This window comes from Papaver somniferum, chromosome 1 (genome assembly GCF_003573695.1).
Source record: "Papaver somniferum cultivar HN1 chromosome 1, ASM357369v1, whole genome shotgun sequence".
In the NCBI taxonomy this organism is placed as follows: domain Eukaryota; kingdom Viridiplantae; phylum Streptophyta; class Magnoliopsida; order Ranunculales; family Papaveraceae; genus Papaver; species Papaver somniferum.
This window is the reverse complement of record NC_039358.1, coordinates 134,884,907-134,901,635: the sequence shown is the minus strand read 5'-3', so window position 1 is coordinate 134,901,635 and position 16,729 is coordinate 134,884,907. Positions and strand designations below refer to the sequence as shown.

Genomic DNA, 16,729 nt, shown 5'->3' with positions numbered 1-16,729 from the left:
TCCAAATATTCTGAAATTTTACGTGGGTAACTATTAGGATGTCTACTACTTTGTGTCAAAAGGGTTCATCGAAATTCCTTCTAGGTTAAGAGATAATCTAGAAACTCTACAGCTGACCAAAAAATTGTTTTTGTTTTTCACTCCATAATTAACATCCATGATTCACAAACCAACCAAACATTTTCGATTATTACAAATTCTAATGCCTTAAGATTGTTGGGTGCAATAATCAAAATAAAGAAAAATCAAATAAGCAAAAGTTATTGATACTTAGCTCTTTTATAATGGAAGTGATCGATTGACGAAACGAACGAGCTTCTCATATCTCCACAACAGCAACAAGGCAAAACTTTGGAAAAACAGAGTGAGTCACGTGTTCAACACGTTGCCCTTAAGACATTAGCGCCCGGCTACACTCAAGAGTGATGCTATAGCCCTCAGAGGACGGATATCTCCAGGATAAAACACCCTACTACACCTACTACTAGCATATGTAGTAGATGCTCAACTTGAGCTTGGCAACTCCGAAAAAACCGTTAAGGAAAATCGCGAACTCTTAAGAAACGCTATAAAATATTTTCCCTTAGGGGTCCCTCTAAAATATAGCGCAACCCCTTTCCCATAGATTTTACAAAAGTAGTGAATTTCTTTATATAATGGAATAAAACAATTTAACAAGTGGAAACTCCACAATGTGGGACTAATAAGTTTTTCATTCACAAAAGAAAACAATAAATTATTATTTTTATTAAAACCATTAAAAATCAATTTTTATTAATCGTTTTCCAACAACTATACCGGTCCATGTTAATTACTCGAATAAGAAAATATTCGTCCAAACACGAATTCCTTCTGCACAAGATTACAAATAAGCATCAATATTCCACACAAGGGTGCAGACATTTGGAATTGGAATGAGCAAGAAAAATTTAATGGAAGAATGGATTCACTCATCATCCCTTGTTCATTCAATCTTCCATGCATATATGAAGAGGCTGAAATCAGGCGTAGTTGTCGGTCGGCTGTCTGCAGATACATAGGTATCAGTACCACGGGCACTACTACCATCACAAGTCTCACTACCACCTGCACTATATTCCGGCCTGCCAAGACGAAAGATGAACATCCCATGACCTGAAGGATTACCGAATAACCAATCATGAACATCCCAATAAACTTGCACGGGTGACTTGTTAACAATGACAGTCTCATTTCCTCTAAATTTCCATTGCAAATTTGTAACATGAATTACAACTATTCCGTCAATGCTAATCCACATCTCTGGATCTCTTGGACCAGTTAATGAGTTTTCAACAACAATATCATGTTCTTTTCTGCTGTTTTGATCAAATTTTGCTCTTGTTGAAAAACATTTCTTCCCAAAGATGTTTTCTTTCTTATAAATCAATGTAGCATCTACTAATGAAGGTCTAGATTTGGTTCTTTTGTATGCTTTTTTCTTTATATCTCCCAACAGCAAAACAACCTCATCTTCTGATACCAATGCAACATAATAATCTGCTGAAGGCTCAGGACTACCTGTGAATTTCGCTGAACGAAGATCCCAATATACATTTACTCGTTTTTCTTCCAATTCGAATGACTTGAACCCTTTTTTGCTCCAAAATGGCCATGGCTTAAAATCAATTTTGCACGTGCACTCATTTTCATTACCCGGATTATGAACAGCTATGTTTAGAGAGACATTGATCAAATTTTTAGACCATGTTATCATTATCCTACGGGTAACCTCGAAGAGCCTTGTTTCATAGACGCATGTAACCGTGCATTCTGCTGCCTTATTCGCTGCTGACGGGTCTTCTGTTAATTTTGCTGCCGCTGAAGTGTCAGGCATTGATTGAATTCGATAAAGATTATTAGCACCCATCATTGCTTTTCAAGAATCTGATTAAATCTCACACCGTGACCTCAATCAATCTCGAGGCAAAGAACACAAAGCCATAGGAGCAAAAATTGCTCCGCAATTATGGCTTGAAGATGTTCTAGGCCATCATGAGGCCAGCATCAACCAAATCCTAATCAAGTTTTCTTAACATGTCATAAACATTCACTAATTCGTCTGGTTTTATAAACTGTATTAAACAAGATTTAAACGAATGTGCGAACCTAAAATGCTAATGTGAGCGATAAAATACCACAATATTACCTCAAAAGTGGTGTTTTCGGATCAAGAACAACCCTTGGGAAGGTATTGAAAGATGTTGACGAGAAACATGCCACCACTATAAACAAACATTGGCTCATTGATATTATTATGAAAAGTAGAGCAATTTTAATTTCAGCACGAAAGAGGAAATAAAGGAGAAAGGAGGATATGATTATGGGAAGGATAAATGTGAAATTTTGTTGGGAAGATAAAACTGCTCTCATCTCATGGTTGTTCGTAAGTTGCCCGAGACAGAAGGGCTAAAACTAACAAAACGGTAACCAGCTCTTAACATTGAACAAGTTTTCACAAATTTCCAATGCACTAAGAGCATCTCCACCAGAAGAAGGTGTAAAAAATCCTACGTGGGTTTTTTATTTAGTCATTTTATTTATGGGGTCTACACATAGAGAAAATATAGGACCTCATATCTAAAAAACCATTTCCAATAGTGAGAATTTTAACCCTTAAATTAAAAGAAAAATAGTTAAAAACATGACCTGGAGGTGTACCCGGAGGTGTAGATAACACTTTGTTGAACACCTTCATAATTATTAATTGGTCCCTCCAAATTTGTAGGACCCTACTGTTGGAGATGAATTTATGCCAAACAGGGGTCTAAAATCTTATGTGTCATTAAAAATAAATAAATTTACCCTCTCTTGGAGATGCTCTAAATTAGCTAATTTTGTCATTTTAACATAGTAAATTAGCTTTTTTGTGTTTCTACTAATTCTGGAAATTAAAACGAGTTTTCACAAACTTGCAATAGATAAATAAAAGCACATTTAATCAATCTCTTAAACTGAATTACCCAACAAACAAAAGACTCTACAACACTATAACAAAAAATTTGGCAAATCCCCAACCTGTGTGTAGAAAGTAACTAGTAGTAGTTTACTGCTTCTCAGTTTTACCATCATCAATTTTTCTAAGTTTTAACCATGCAAAAAAGCTGCATATGCGTACCAAAAAAGCTGTGAACATAGCTATACACCTGCACTGTTTCTTTTAAAGTTGTTAACTTGCATGTAACAGGAAAGTTTCGAAAGAAACACAAGACAAAAAACCTTTTGGAGCGAGCAATTTTCAATTTAAAATGTGTTACCAAAAACAGAAATATGCCAAAACAATATCTAGACAAATAAGATGCAAAAGGACTGTTGTTGGAATAAAGCTACTGTTTTTGTTACCATGTTGATGATTTAGAGAGGAGATGCAGTGCTATATATGATCAAAAGTTTGGTCAAAGGTTGTCGTTTAGTACTAGCTAGAGGGTAAAACACTTGCACTACTACTGATTAACTTCCAAACACAAATGGGTTTTAATCCAAAAGTGTTATTCCTAGAAAACACCAAAGACACAACATAAATGGGAAGAGTTGCTAGATCACATGTGAGAGAGACACTACTTGCTAGAGAAAAGAGATAGAGACTAATGATGATGATGAATCTAAGTACTGATAGATAAAGAGTGATTGATCCATGTATATGGTCAAAAGATGTAGATTGATCCTCCTAAATATGCATCCTCATCCTCCTCCTCCTTCGACAGTTACCAATAGGTGTAGGGAGAGTACGTGAAGTAGAACCATTCGAGGTGGAGAAAACGAAACTGGCAAGAACTTGTCTGTATCACACTGGAAGTATTTGTTTTTGAAGTGCCTCACATGTCCATCCTTGCCCTGATTGTGTACGAGTAGAAATATAATAAAACCATTAATATCCGTATATGCATTACTAAATTACATATGTTAATCAGACGTGAGTAACACACTGAAATAAGAGTAAGATAAGTTAAATCACATATGGTTTACCTGAATTCTTGCAGGACGAATCTTGCAGATCTTGGGTGTGTTAAAGAACATAGAATCCTTCCAACTAAAGTTGTTACAAGATTCGTAAAATCTCATAGCAGCAACAGAAGTGGTGAAGTTGAGAAAAGCATAACCTAAGTTGCATTTACTCCTGTTTAAACAATAGCATAAAAAATTAAAACAATAATAATAATAATACAGTTCTTGAAAACAAAGAAGAAGTAGAAATTTAAATTGAATGCCTTGTACATACGCGAAATCGATAGGCAAGTAAAGGAAGTCATATTCAGAAATAATCATGTCCTGCAGACCATCATGATTTAACATTGCTAATGCTTTTTTGTTCTCTTCTATGCAGTGCTGGTCCACTATTTGAATCAGTATCCTCCCGCTGAATGTGTATTTTGTAGACAAAAATTTCAGTACTAAATAGTAAAGAACAAAATCCATAAAACAAAAGACGGCGAGAAGCAGAAGCATTAGAGGGGGAACCTTATTGTGGAGGGGATATTTCTCATCATAACACTAGTACTAATAGTTATAGTTGTCTTCTGTTGCAAGTAATACTCTTTTGTTTTAGCAGAAACATGAAGTGGTTGTTGTTGATGATGATGATGTGGAAATGGTGGTGGCGGTGGTGGTTGAAAGAATGGCATGGTAGGGTAGTAAAATGAAGGTCTCTGATAGAAAGGATTAAAGAGATGAGGAGTTGGAGGAAGTGAAGGTTTGGGATAATGGGTTTTGAAGGGTTGCAGAGGAAAAGATGCTTTCTGATAGTAGTAAGCTGCGAGCTCCCTCATCTTTAGGTACTGATACGGTTTGGCATTTGGGTTCAACATTGTAGTTAGAAAGCAATTTTGTAGCTGAAGCAGAGGGATGAAGAGTGCTGGTGAGGAATTTGTGCTAAAAGGGATGAGGTTGTGATTTGTTATAATGGAGATGTGAAATGAAGGCAAGGGAAGAAGAGACTAAAATTGTACTAGTAATCAGGTGCGTGCCTTTGCAAATGAAGTCTGAATTCCACTGATCATGTAATACAAAAATGTACCCGTTTCTTTGCAACTGTTTTTTGTACAGGTAAAGGTTGTCGAGGCAGACAGAGCCTCATAGGAGAAATGATCCAGTGGTGTAGAATGGTCATTAACCAGATGATCCAATGGTTAATTCCTACCCTGGCTTTTCTTAATTTTTGTGTATGTTGGTCATAGTTCTTATCATCAGAAAATTGAAGTCAGCAGAAATTACGTTGAACCACCCAACCGCTGTTATTCCTCAAAAAATATGGCTCATATTTAGGCGGCAAATGATTAAGGTAACAAGTGCATTTACATTATGTCCTAATTTAGTTATTCAAGTTACAATTTCCAAACACTAAAAGTGTTGAACAAATTTATACGGTAATAGTTCATGTACATACACATTAATTAACAGTAATTAAAAGAATACAAACTAAAGTAACCCTATAACAGCCTGAAAACCAAAAAGCCACTCAGAAAACAAGTGCATGGGGAAAGGAATTAGGATTATTACCTCTAATCTCACGATTCCTGAGAGATGTATGCAATTCAAACTGATTAGATGGCGATGTACAGAACTTCATATTTCAAGGTAATGTTACAAATTTGCTGTGAGGTGAAGACCGGCCTCTTCTGTTGTTAGGCGCCGAAGAAATGGCACTGCTTTCTTTTCCATTGGGAATTATACCGTTCTGATTAAGCTTGTTCTCGCTCTTCCCTGTTGTCAGAATTGGCTCCATTGCCTGAAAGCCTTGCACTATACTCCTGCAGTAACAAATATCCCAAATGGCAAAACAATAAATATCCATATTTTGGAAGCAATTGCATGTAAATGCTGTATAATTTCTAACTTAAGAATTTAACCTGGGTTCAAGATTTTGAGAACTCCTTGCAAAGTTTTGGCGGAGCTTTTTAACGGCTTTACTAACAGGTGCGAAGGATCGAATGTACCCATGTTCATTTACCATTTCTGATGAATCAGTTTTGCGTGCCACTTCTGGTTTCCTTTCTGTTTCTATTTCAGAAAGTAATGAATCTGCGATATCGGTCCTCTGAATTCCAGTTGAGTTTTGATGTTTAGCCCGAGTCTTACTCTCAGGTTTGCTTTTCCTGATGCCACCTGCTCTAACATTCAGAACTTGCTTAAACTGCTCATCCTCGTGCTCATGGTGAAATTTTCTTGAGTGGAGGTTGTAAGCATCGGACACGTTATTATGGTTCTCTTTTGGTAGGACCAAAGTTATAGAAGCACAAGATTTATTAACAGCTGCTCTCCTTGGGATCTGCACTTGTGCTGTGGTTTGTTTGTTGTCGAGTGTGTCTGGTTCGGGCCTGTTTCTAATGAAGGCAGCTCGGTCAGTGGACATTGATCTCCTCAAAGGTGAGGATGCCAGCCTTGCCTTCCCGGACCTTGTAACACCTTCTTCTGGAAGGAACTGCGTCATAGGAATAGGATCCTTGTTTGTGGTTCCTGAGGGAAAGCGACTCCTCCTTTCTTTCCCCGTAGAGCAACTTCTTACCTACAATATTTAATTAACTACTAACATCAAAATTCTAAATGTGTGGTTTCAAACATAACTAGATTTGCATGCTAATTATAACGCACGCACCTCACTGGGTCTTACCCCATCAATAGGTTGTTGAACACTTTCAGGTTTTAAGCTAGATTTAATACCATGTCTAGGCAAACTTAGAGGTGAGACTGTTCTCAATCTTTGGGACTCCAATCCTGCCCGAACATTACCACTTTTTAATTGCTCCACCTCTGCCTCTTTTCTTTCCAACGCCAATTTGAGGTTTGAGAGCTAATGGATGGCAAGAAAGGTTTATCAAAAATGTTGCAAGGATCAAATAGTACAGTTGATTAAAGTATAATCAAACACGAAAATACATTAAATACCATACCTCTTCCTTCAGTTCTCGTATTTCGCCAGTTTCTTTATTGGAACGAGCTGCTCCAAGCTCTATAGAAGCTACTCTTTCAGCAAATTTCAGTGTGCTAATTGTTTCTCCAATAGAGCTAACTTCGGGATTTATATGAACAAACATCAAAGTTTTTGCCTGTCCTCCTAAAGAGTCTTGCAGTACTTGAGTTAGCTTGCTATTTCTATAAGGAATATGTGTACTTTTTTGTGCAAGGGAGTATATAACATCCCCAAGCGCAGATAGTGATCTATTAATGTGCTGGGCTTCTTTTAATCTGTCTCCAACAGCCTCAGATTTGTCTACGCGCTCACTTCCAGCTAAATCTACTAGATGAAGGCAACCTCGGAGAGTGGATCCAGAGATTAGTTCCTTCCCTTGAACATGAACTGTTAATACACTTGAGAAAAAAACGACAAACCCAGCTAATTAGGCCCATAAATGGAAGTAACTGTGAGCATGGACAAAAACAGAGACATACCTGTGGGAACGACTACTACGTTCATTTAGTGCTGTAGCACCCACTGCACGATTTCGTTGACCTATTCTCATCAAATCCAGGACGTCCCGAGTAGAAGTCACTGGAATCAAACTTGCATCAGGTATATTGAGGCCATTCAATTGAGAATTATTCCGAATATCTAACGTGAATCAAGTTAAGGCACACGTCTGAGAGATAAGGCATTGATGAGATTGATACATTTATCAAATTAAGATACAGACAAGAAAAGTAAAACTGAAATGATCTCTAGTCAAAATGACAAAACTCGAGGATATCTTTTGTTAGAGCCATCAGTTATCAGGAGATCTCTCACTTGCTCGTTGTATATTTCGATCATTTGTACGCTAACTTCATATGAGACGAAGTTTATCCTAGACTTTGATAATTCAAACAAGTCTCTCAGAGCTCTATAATTTACACCCCATGTTCCCTCTGTGCTTATATCTGGCCCGCTCTGCAAAAATGTATAAAATAAAAATCATGTTGTTGTTCCATCTCGGGATAAGTTTTAAACAGCTAGCTAGGGATTTTTTGTAACAGTACTATTACCATTGTGTACGTTTTTCCGGAGCCTGTTTGCCCATAAGCAAATATGCAAACATTAAAACCGTCTAAAACTGATCTAATTAGTGGCTGGGTGTCAGCAAACACTTCCTCTGTGCAAATATATTTCATCAATATTATAGATATTATGTACTTCATATAAGAATATATGCCCATATGTCAGATTTTGAGAAGGAGAACTTACCTTGGGTTACATTTGTCCCGAACACTTTGTTGAATGAAAATATCTTCCTAGCATCTTTTCCTTGCTTATGAGGATTCATGATCATGATATTTCCATTTTCTCCAATATAATCTACCGTTGACTGTCCACTTACTTGCCCTGGCAAAAATGGTCTCACTCTGCAGTATACTCTGATACTCCCTGATAAGATGCTCTCTTAAGTAAGTTAGACTCTACAAACGTACCAAGCTTTATAAATAATAAATCAGGTGGAATTACCTTTGAGATCTTGTACTTGATTATATAAGAGACGATTTTCCCCGAGAACTTTGTGGTAAGATGATGAAGTAACTTCAAGACCTTGTATATGATGTTCTAAGGACAAAAAAAAGAGTGAGTAACTACTGCAAGTTTTAGATATAAATCTTTGCGGAAAGACATATGACATGGAAGTGGTTTCTTACTTACCTAGCCTTTTAACTTCACCTTCCCAGTTTGATATAACCTGCTTAGCGTCAGCATTAGACACTTGAAATGCAGATTTTAGCTCCTGATATCAAACATTAGAAGGAGAAGAATGTGTTTGTAAAATTGAAATAGTGGACAAACTACAGTAAAGGACCCTTGACTGAGGGAAAACTGACAGTCGTACCTCAAGTAGTTTTTGTTGTTGATCGAGTCTTTCCAAATAATTAGCATTGTGACTACTCGTAACCTGGATTTCTCCAGATTGTCCACCACAAATGCAGAGTTTTGAAAAATCATTTGAATCCTCAGAAATTCTTTGCTTGAGATACTTCGAAATGGCCTCGATGAATTCTGCCTTTGAAACAGAATCCAAATCACCTTTCAGACTCTGCTTCAGAACCAATCCAAGCTGTACATGAAATGGGTGGCACACAAACAAATCGGATATCTAAGTTTGAGGCTCCAACTGAAGTGTACAGAATGAGAAAAGTACCACTAGCACATTCCTTTAAGAACATCAGGGCACAGAAAGGAAAACGGATATAAGTCAGTGATTTGCACGAGTACCTGATTACCATGCAAAGTTAGTAACCTCCTAAAATCGTGAACCACCTTCCTAAGAACAGCATCAATGAGCTGCACATTTGAAATCAACAACGATATATTAGAACCCAATAAGTATGAAGCAGGGAAGTCAAGTAAGTAGCTACTAAGTTTTGGACCTTACCTACCATTGTATTTAAAGGTGTTTGGTCAAATCCATTACGATCAGTAAGATATGTTCGAAGGAGCTCAAGGCCAAAACGATCAAAGAGGAAAGTCAGTGCATCAGCTGCTTTAGATTCTTCAAGTAAAATATCACTGGAGAGATGAAGAAATTCTAGTATTTGTTGGTCATATTCATTTGAGGAAACAGAATCATCAATGGACTCATCTGTACTTTCACTGGAGCAGATCAAAGACAAGGAAGAAGATGACTCCTTTTGTAAGGAGGTTATCTTTACAGTCCCACCATATCTCCATACTCCAATTCCACCAGCTTCTTTCCACTCATGATATCCTTTCAAACATAGTATACAATCAACAACCTTAGCTGATGAACCTCCCTGTAAAATGTATGGCAAGTTATACGCAATGATAACAAGAGCGCACGCAGTTGGTGCATTAACAAGTTGTTGAGGTAGACATAGAATGAAAGAACAAACCTTCTCCAAATCAGACGCTTCAAAAGTCAGTAGTTTCATATTGCCAACAGCAACAAGGAAATTTCTCATGTTTTCGAAGTACTGAATAGCAGATTGAGCTGCCCCATCAGCCGACTGAACTGTTAAGATGGGATTCTCCACCACCTATGCATACAGACCCAAATTAAAACATCATAAATTATCTAGATGCCTCTGGGCGTTGATACCTACGACTTAAGGTAATACATCAATCAAAGAGGACGCCATGCGTATGAGTTGCAACATGTCATGGGAGTAAACAGAAAATTTAAAAAGAAATAGGGCAAATTTCAATCACTGACATGAAATTTTGAGTCATGAATAGAATACCTTTGAGATGGCACCAGGGTTGACCTTGTTGAGAACATTGCAGAGGATAAGGCCATTGCGAAGGGCGAGAGAGAATTCCTCTTCTGTGGGTTGTTTGGGGAGTAAATAGGATTCTGAAGCACCTTGGTCCATCATCTTCTGTAGCCATTCCACTGCTTGATACCTTCTCCATGCTGTAATAATTAATTCAAAACAATCACCAGTAAGAAGGAAATTGAACTCCAATAATGAGAATTAAAACTAAATAAATCGGAGGAACGAAATCTAGGAAACGATCGACTGAAAATTTTGTGTGACCTAATTTCTAAGGCTCGGAAACCGATTCCAAGTGAGAGCAAGAAATGAATATGTGGCGGGAAGTCGGTACCTTTTACTTTTACTTTTACAGTGGGATTTGCCCCCTAATTCATTAGTATTACAGGCTACCCTTGGGCTTCATACCTAGAAAAGGTCAAGGGAATATTATAGAAAATGTATTTTTTTTATTAGGCCTAGAATGTATAATCCGGGCATTGGTGCGACGGTGGCATGAAAATGGATTGAGCCGTCGTTCGATGCATATGACATATTAGGAAGAAAAAAAAGTAATCACCCGGCTAGTGTGTAGTCTACAGGTCAACTGGATAGACTCTTATGATACTGTCCAGAATTAAACGACTAGTCATTTCGATCCTAGTTTATGGGTTCATCAGCCAAATTATCAACGTTAAAAAAAAAACATGCATCTGTCTCATTTATAGCTAGGCGTGTGATTTTAATCATGGAAAGAAAAAGGATAATGCGCTATAGGAGGACCAGATGGGAACTATAGAGTAACCTTCGGGATCCCTACGGTGATTCATAACAGCATAAGTGGTGGGAACTACATCTTCCCGTAGATTCACAATTAAATTTTAGCACTCACCTAACCCACTCTCATCGCATCATGAGGCGCCGCTTATGGGGCTGCACAGTGGGTCAGTAAATGATGGTGGTCAAATTTCTGTCAAATAAGTTGATGACGGTATCATCATCTCTATTGTCATCAGTAGTCTGTACTGTGTAAATCAGCCTGATTCCTGCTTGCTTCAAAATCCCAATTTCGACATTTTTGCTCATCTTTTCTTTCTCCCTAATGCTATGCCCAATTTGGCTACTTACGAATTACTCGTATAACAAAAGCAATAGAATCACAAATGAAGCGAGGAACATCAGATATGATTGTTCGGGTCAAAGAAAGTAGTTGTATACTTTTAAACTACAAATGAACCTGCAACGTTGAATTTAATTACACGAATCGAATAATCACTAAATACGTACCTGCTTCTGCAGCTTTACGTTGAGCTAACTCGTAATCATCAATGATATCTTGATCACCAAACGAGCTGCAGTGATATTGAGATGACGATGATGACGACGAAGACGAGTTTAGTCCTTTGATATTACTATCATTATGACTTTTGTGTGCTACTGTTCCTAATGGTGCTCCCATTAAGCTCTTAGAAAGAGAGAGTGATGAATCCAATGTATTCTTCGTCTCCTGTGATGGCATTTTTGCGACTAACTCTCTGGATTCCTTTATACTACTATCTTGGGAACACTTGTTTAATGCCGGTATATCCCACTCCCTGAAAAGATTCTCTGGGAAATCATTTCCAAGAAATTAAAACGTAAAAAAATGAACTTAAGCATATGTTCAAATTAAGTAGGAGCAGAAGCGCAGTTCCCGAATCACCACGATGGTACGTACTACGTACTATCCCCCTCATGGCTTACCTAGACGATTTGGAAGAAGCTTAATTTGTCCATAGAGTTGCTGATTGCTTGAAACACATATTGAGGATATTTAAGGTAGCTAGCTAGATGATCATTGTCGTAGGTGCAATAAGAAGCTGAAGAGAATTGAACCTATCCTGATAAGAACGCAGACATCGTACTCTTGAAGAGATGTAACCGGAGGAAGATGAAATTTCTAACGGTTCTGGAATCGGATTCTCTAAAATGGGAGGAGGAAAAATGAAGACAAGTTTCTCGTGAGTTGTGGCGCAAATGATATTCAAAAAAAATATAAGACAGAGAGAGACTCAAAATAAAAACAACGACGTTAGCTTCTCCTGTGATGTGAGTATTTAACAGTGACTTGATGATTTCTTTACAAAAGAAATGTGTGGTTATGGCCCATTAATGAATGGAACTCTTTTAATCAATTCCATTGCGAACATCGGACCAACTTACATAATGAAAAGCATTTTTCTCCGCAATTTACTAATTTGTGGAACTACTTTAGGTGTGAATTCGAAGTACGTATGTTCTTACAGAAATCAGGATGACAGGCCCCAAAGTATATACTTGTTTTTGTTTTTTTTGTGAGCAACAAGATGTATACTGGTTGGGGTCTAGGCTACAATATATGCGTCCAGTGTTTGAAATGGAAAAGGAGGCAAAGCCGGAACAAAATCATTGGTGTTTCCATATGAAAACAAATTGATTTCAAATAAAATGATCGAAGAGGGACAAGCTTTTTCAATTTTTATATCGTTACTTATGTTTTCTGACTTTCGTCACTACTTTAAAGTCTCAATCTCTCTGCTTTATCCCTCTCAGTTCGGCTTTATAGGCCAAACTTTACTTACAAGCATGACTACGTTTAAGCAAGGGTAATGAGCATGTAACCCATGGGTGTGTAATGTCTATGAAATTGTAATTTCGATATCCTGGCTAAATTGGGGCGTATGGTGATTAAATGGGGCCTATGGATTTCTTCATCCACCCAATAGAGAATGATAAGGGGTGTCTAAAGTGTATTAAAATACTAGATTACCCTTATACATTCTTAATAATTCCTAAAACAAAAATCTAAATCATTTCTATTAAAATACTAGATTAAAATCTAAATCATTTCTATTAACAATCCTCAATCAAAAATTAAAATCCAATTCATTAAAAAGCAAACTAAAACTAATCACAAACAACAATTCAATTCTCTATTTTTTGGTTTTGAAAAAAAAAATCGGCGACAAACAAATTCGAGTGATTGAGTTAACTCCCTTTAATCCGTTCCTTTAGAGAAACTCAAGAATGATTTAACCATGAATTTCTGAAATTTCTTCATCTAATTTTCTGAAAAATCAACCCAGAATCGGTTTATGTGTGCCCTAGAATAAACTGATTGTAGTTGATGTTATCAGGAATAGGTTTTTGGTGTACACATACATAAACCGATTCTGGGTTGATGTGATGAACATCAACCACAATCGGTTTATGCTAATGCACACATAAACCGATTCTGAGTCCAAGTTTGGATTAGTAGAGAAATCAAGAATCGGTCTTTATGTGCCTCACATATAAATCGATTATGTGAAATATCAAATTCTCTGTATGTTTTTTTTTGCTAGATTCGGATTATGTGAGTGTTCACATAAACCGATTGTATAGCATTTGATTTCTTAACTGCAAGAATCGGTCCATGTGGTTATATAACATCCTCCGATTGTTAACAGTTTTATGACTTACTCGATCATAGAATGAGTATCATCTCATATTCATTCTGAAATCCAAGTGATGTACTCGAACTCAAAATGAGTATAAGTTTATATAACAAATTAATTCAAGTGATGTACTCGAACTGAAAATGAGTATAAATTTATAAAAAAAATTACCCCGACCTGAAAATGAGTACAGCTTATACTCGTTCTGAGAATGAGTATGCTGGTTTACACTCGTTCTGAGGATGAGTATTCTCAAATAGAGTATGACTCATACTCGATCTGAAAATGATTTTGTTTGATGTTTTTCAATATATAATTGGTTGATGTTCATGTCCATATAGACAGATCGTGGATGAAAGCATCTTTTTTTTTCTTCTATTGTAAGCCTAATCAAAAACCGATTGTAATAATCGGATTTTATATATGCATATGTTAACTGATTCTTGGTGCGCTTCGTGAATACCAACCCAGAATCGGTTCATGGGGGCATGAACGTATACCGATTATTGGTTGAAATTTTTCAAAAAAAAAAAATCAAATTTTTTACATATTTTGATGATGAAAGATTAGTTGATTTCTAGATTAACATGATTAAACACCAATTAATTACCCGATTAACACTAATTAACGGGAGTAAATTAGCCATTATGTAAAATAGTTGGATAAGGGGTTTTTCATTTTACTTCATGGTGACCCTTTTTTGTCTTGTAGTCATAGGCCCAATTAATCCTTATAAGCCCCAATTGAGCCAGGTTCTATATGTGGTTGTTTCAATCATACTTTAAAAAAAAAAGGAGTGCAGATACTTGATAAAAACAGATTAAGCTATTTTATACTATCCACAAATGAAAGTCAATAAGATTATAAATCAGTATACATGCTATTTGACAATGGAAATTTTATATTTTTTTGCATCTATAAATAACAATTGTCATTCTTTACAAGGTGTAATTGACTGCGGATACAATTTAATACTCTCTTCGTTTCTGCAAAAATATTACTATCACTTTTGCAGAAACAGAGGTACTTACTTAATTGTAGACATACCGGATAAAAATATGCATACTTTAAGCATAAACACAACGATCCGTTTCTGCTGTTTTATATTAAAAAAAAAAAGAGGATCCCTGGTGACGATCATAACTGGAAAAATATCGATGACGCGGCTTTCAAGAAAAAGCATGGTCTTGGGAGGTTTGAAGTTCATTTTTATGATAAATGTGATGTCCTTACTCTTGACATGACTATGAGTATGATCACAAGCGTCGTTGACCACCATCGGTGGCATCGAAGTGGGTATAACGCTTCCCTTGTACGAGTATCAGGATTCTTTTTACGATGATGTATTAACTCGTCGTAATGTTAACATGAAGTCTACTACTCATTGTCGCTTCGTGGCTCAGTACAATGAGAACATCTGACGATGTTTGCATGAATGTTATCTTCGTAGTAAGGGCCAAACTATGATGGAGTGTTATACTTGCGATCCGAAGCAGCAGGGATGGTATACTTATGAGAATTTTAATGCTACTTACGATGACTATGTCAATAAAAAACAATCGTAAGAAGTGAAGCTAGAGCTTCACCAAAATTCGCCTTTTGAGTGAGGTGAATGATGTCAAGTTCTAGTTCGTTCTTGGTACTGAAAACGATGATGTACCAAGGTTTTTCCCTGCTAAGGAGCGTATTCATCATGATCATGATCATAAATGGTACCGTATACTGATAGACGCATTTATGTGTCTAATATAGCCCAATTGTGTATTGTGTTAGTACTCATTTTTTGTACTTATTATGGCTTTTTATGTCCCTGTAGGTATTTCTGGAGAAATAAGCTTTTGCGGCGAAATTGGCTAAAAAAGTGGTTTTTGCGCTCGTGGGAGAAAATTACTATACGGACTCTCACTTTGGATAATGGGTAACCTAATTACTAAGGGGTGACCTATATCCAGGCAGCTGCTAAAGGGAGACCAGCCACAGATAAGGGGAGGTCATCTTCTCAAACTCAAAAGAAAATTTTGGCGGGAAATGAAATGCTTCACGAACAGCAAACAGGGTTGGAATTTTGGGGCCCTTTGGGACAGATTCGATCACCAAATTCGTTTGGGCTGGATGTTAATGGACTAAACAGAGTTGGTACATGCGTTTTTATCAATCGAAATGGGCTGGATAATCCGGGCTGGATAAACAGAGTTGGTACAGAGATACGTATCTTCCCGATATGTACAGAGAATGGGTAAAGGATTCAGGGAGAGTTTCACGCTAGTTAGACTTTTACTTGGTCCTGTTCTAGTCTTGATAAGAGTTTGGTGGCAAATATATAGCTAACAAACGCGTACAGGGAGATCAGAGAGAGATATTTTCTCAACAGCGCAGAGAAGAGAGAAAAAGAAGAAGTCGGATTCACTCGAGATTTTTGGGGGTTTGGTAGCTATATAAGTGTTGGTTCGAGTCATAAGAGGGGTTAGAAAAGTTTAGAGACAAATAGGAGAGAGTTCAGAGCCGAAACGAGGAAGATACCATTGATTGTTGCTGCTGTTGCTGCTGTTCAAGGAGGAAGAAGAAGAGGAAGAACAGACCTGCTAAGGCAGTCGTTCTTCATCAGTCTTAAAACCAGAACACGCTGTGTCGCTGTTTACAGCACAAGGCTTGTATCGTTCTTTCCAGCAGCTTACACCCTGTGTCGCTATTTACAGCACTTTAGTTCTATCGTTTCTTCTCAGCACTTACACCATTTGTAACAGTGACGTTGTAACACTTCTGCAGCGTTGCTAATTCCTATTTCATCATATAATCATCAATAAAAACACCTATTTTAGCCATGAATTTATCTTGTGAGTGTGTTTTGGGATGAGGAGCTAAACCCATTAGCCGAGACGGCGGAGGAAGCCATTGGCACAAAATTTATTGGTATAATTCTAATTTTTACATTTATTTGCAATATTATTATTTGATTATTTGCACGGATTAAAATTGAATTAATAGTTTTTATTGAGTAATTGTGAATTGACTTGATGAAGCATGCTGGGTTTTAGTAACTTTTGATGTTTTATACTTTTTAATTACAATTATTACTTCAAAAACTTATT

The 16,729-nt window shown here is 36.9% G+C and overlaps 2 protein-coding genes across 5 annotated transcripts; both read right to left on the bottom strand.

The window, feature by feature from the left end:
* Positions 1–725: 725 nt before the first annotated feature.
* LOC113332919 lies at positions 726–2,461 on the bottom strand. The gene has a single exon (XM_026579420.1). It carries the CDS (start codon positions 1,889–1,891, stop codon positions 965–967), a length of 927 nt encoding a protein of 308 aa, XP_026435205.1. The 5' UTR covers positions 1,892–2,461; the 3' UTR covers positions 726–964.
* Positions 2,462–5,287: 2,826 nt separating this feature from the next.
* Positions 5,288–12,224, bottom strand: LOC113301631 (kinesin-like protein KIN-14F). 4 transcript variants are annotated; one of them, XM_026550427.1, is made up of 17 exons: positions 11,929–12,224; positions 11,473–11,793; positions 10,174–10,346; positions 9,826–9,969; positions 9,352–9,726; positions 9,188–9,256; positions 8,805–9,029; positions 8,621–8,702; positions 8,432–8,527; positions 8,174–8,353; positions 7,975–8,081; positions 7,701–7,879; positions 7,405–7,569; positions 6,906–7,323; positions 6,611–6,805; positions 5,865–6,520; positions 5,288–5,765 (listed from the first exon to the last, which is right to left on the bottom strand). In XM_026550427.1, exons 2-17 carry the CDS (start codon positions 11,702–11,704, stop codon positions 5,588–5,590), a joined length of 3,474 nt encoding a protein of 1,157 aa, XP_026406212.1. In that variant the 5' UTR covers positions 11,705–11,793; positions 11,929–12,224; the 3' UTR covers positions 5,288–5,587. The 4 variants fall into 4 exon arrangements, with proteins under 4 accessions (XP_026406212.1, XP_026406205.1, XP_026406220.1 ...); XM_026550420.1 differs by having other exon boundaries at positions 11,473–11,780; XM_026550435.1 differs by lacking the exons at positions 11,473–11,793; positions 11,929–12,224 and adding an exon at positions 10,541–10,587.
* Positions 12,225–16,729: the final 4,505 nt, after the last annotated feature.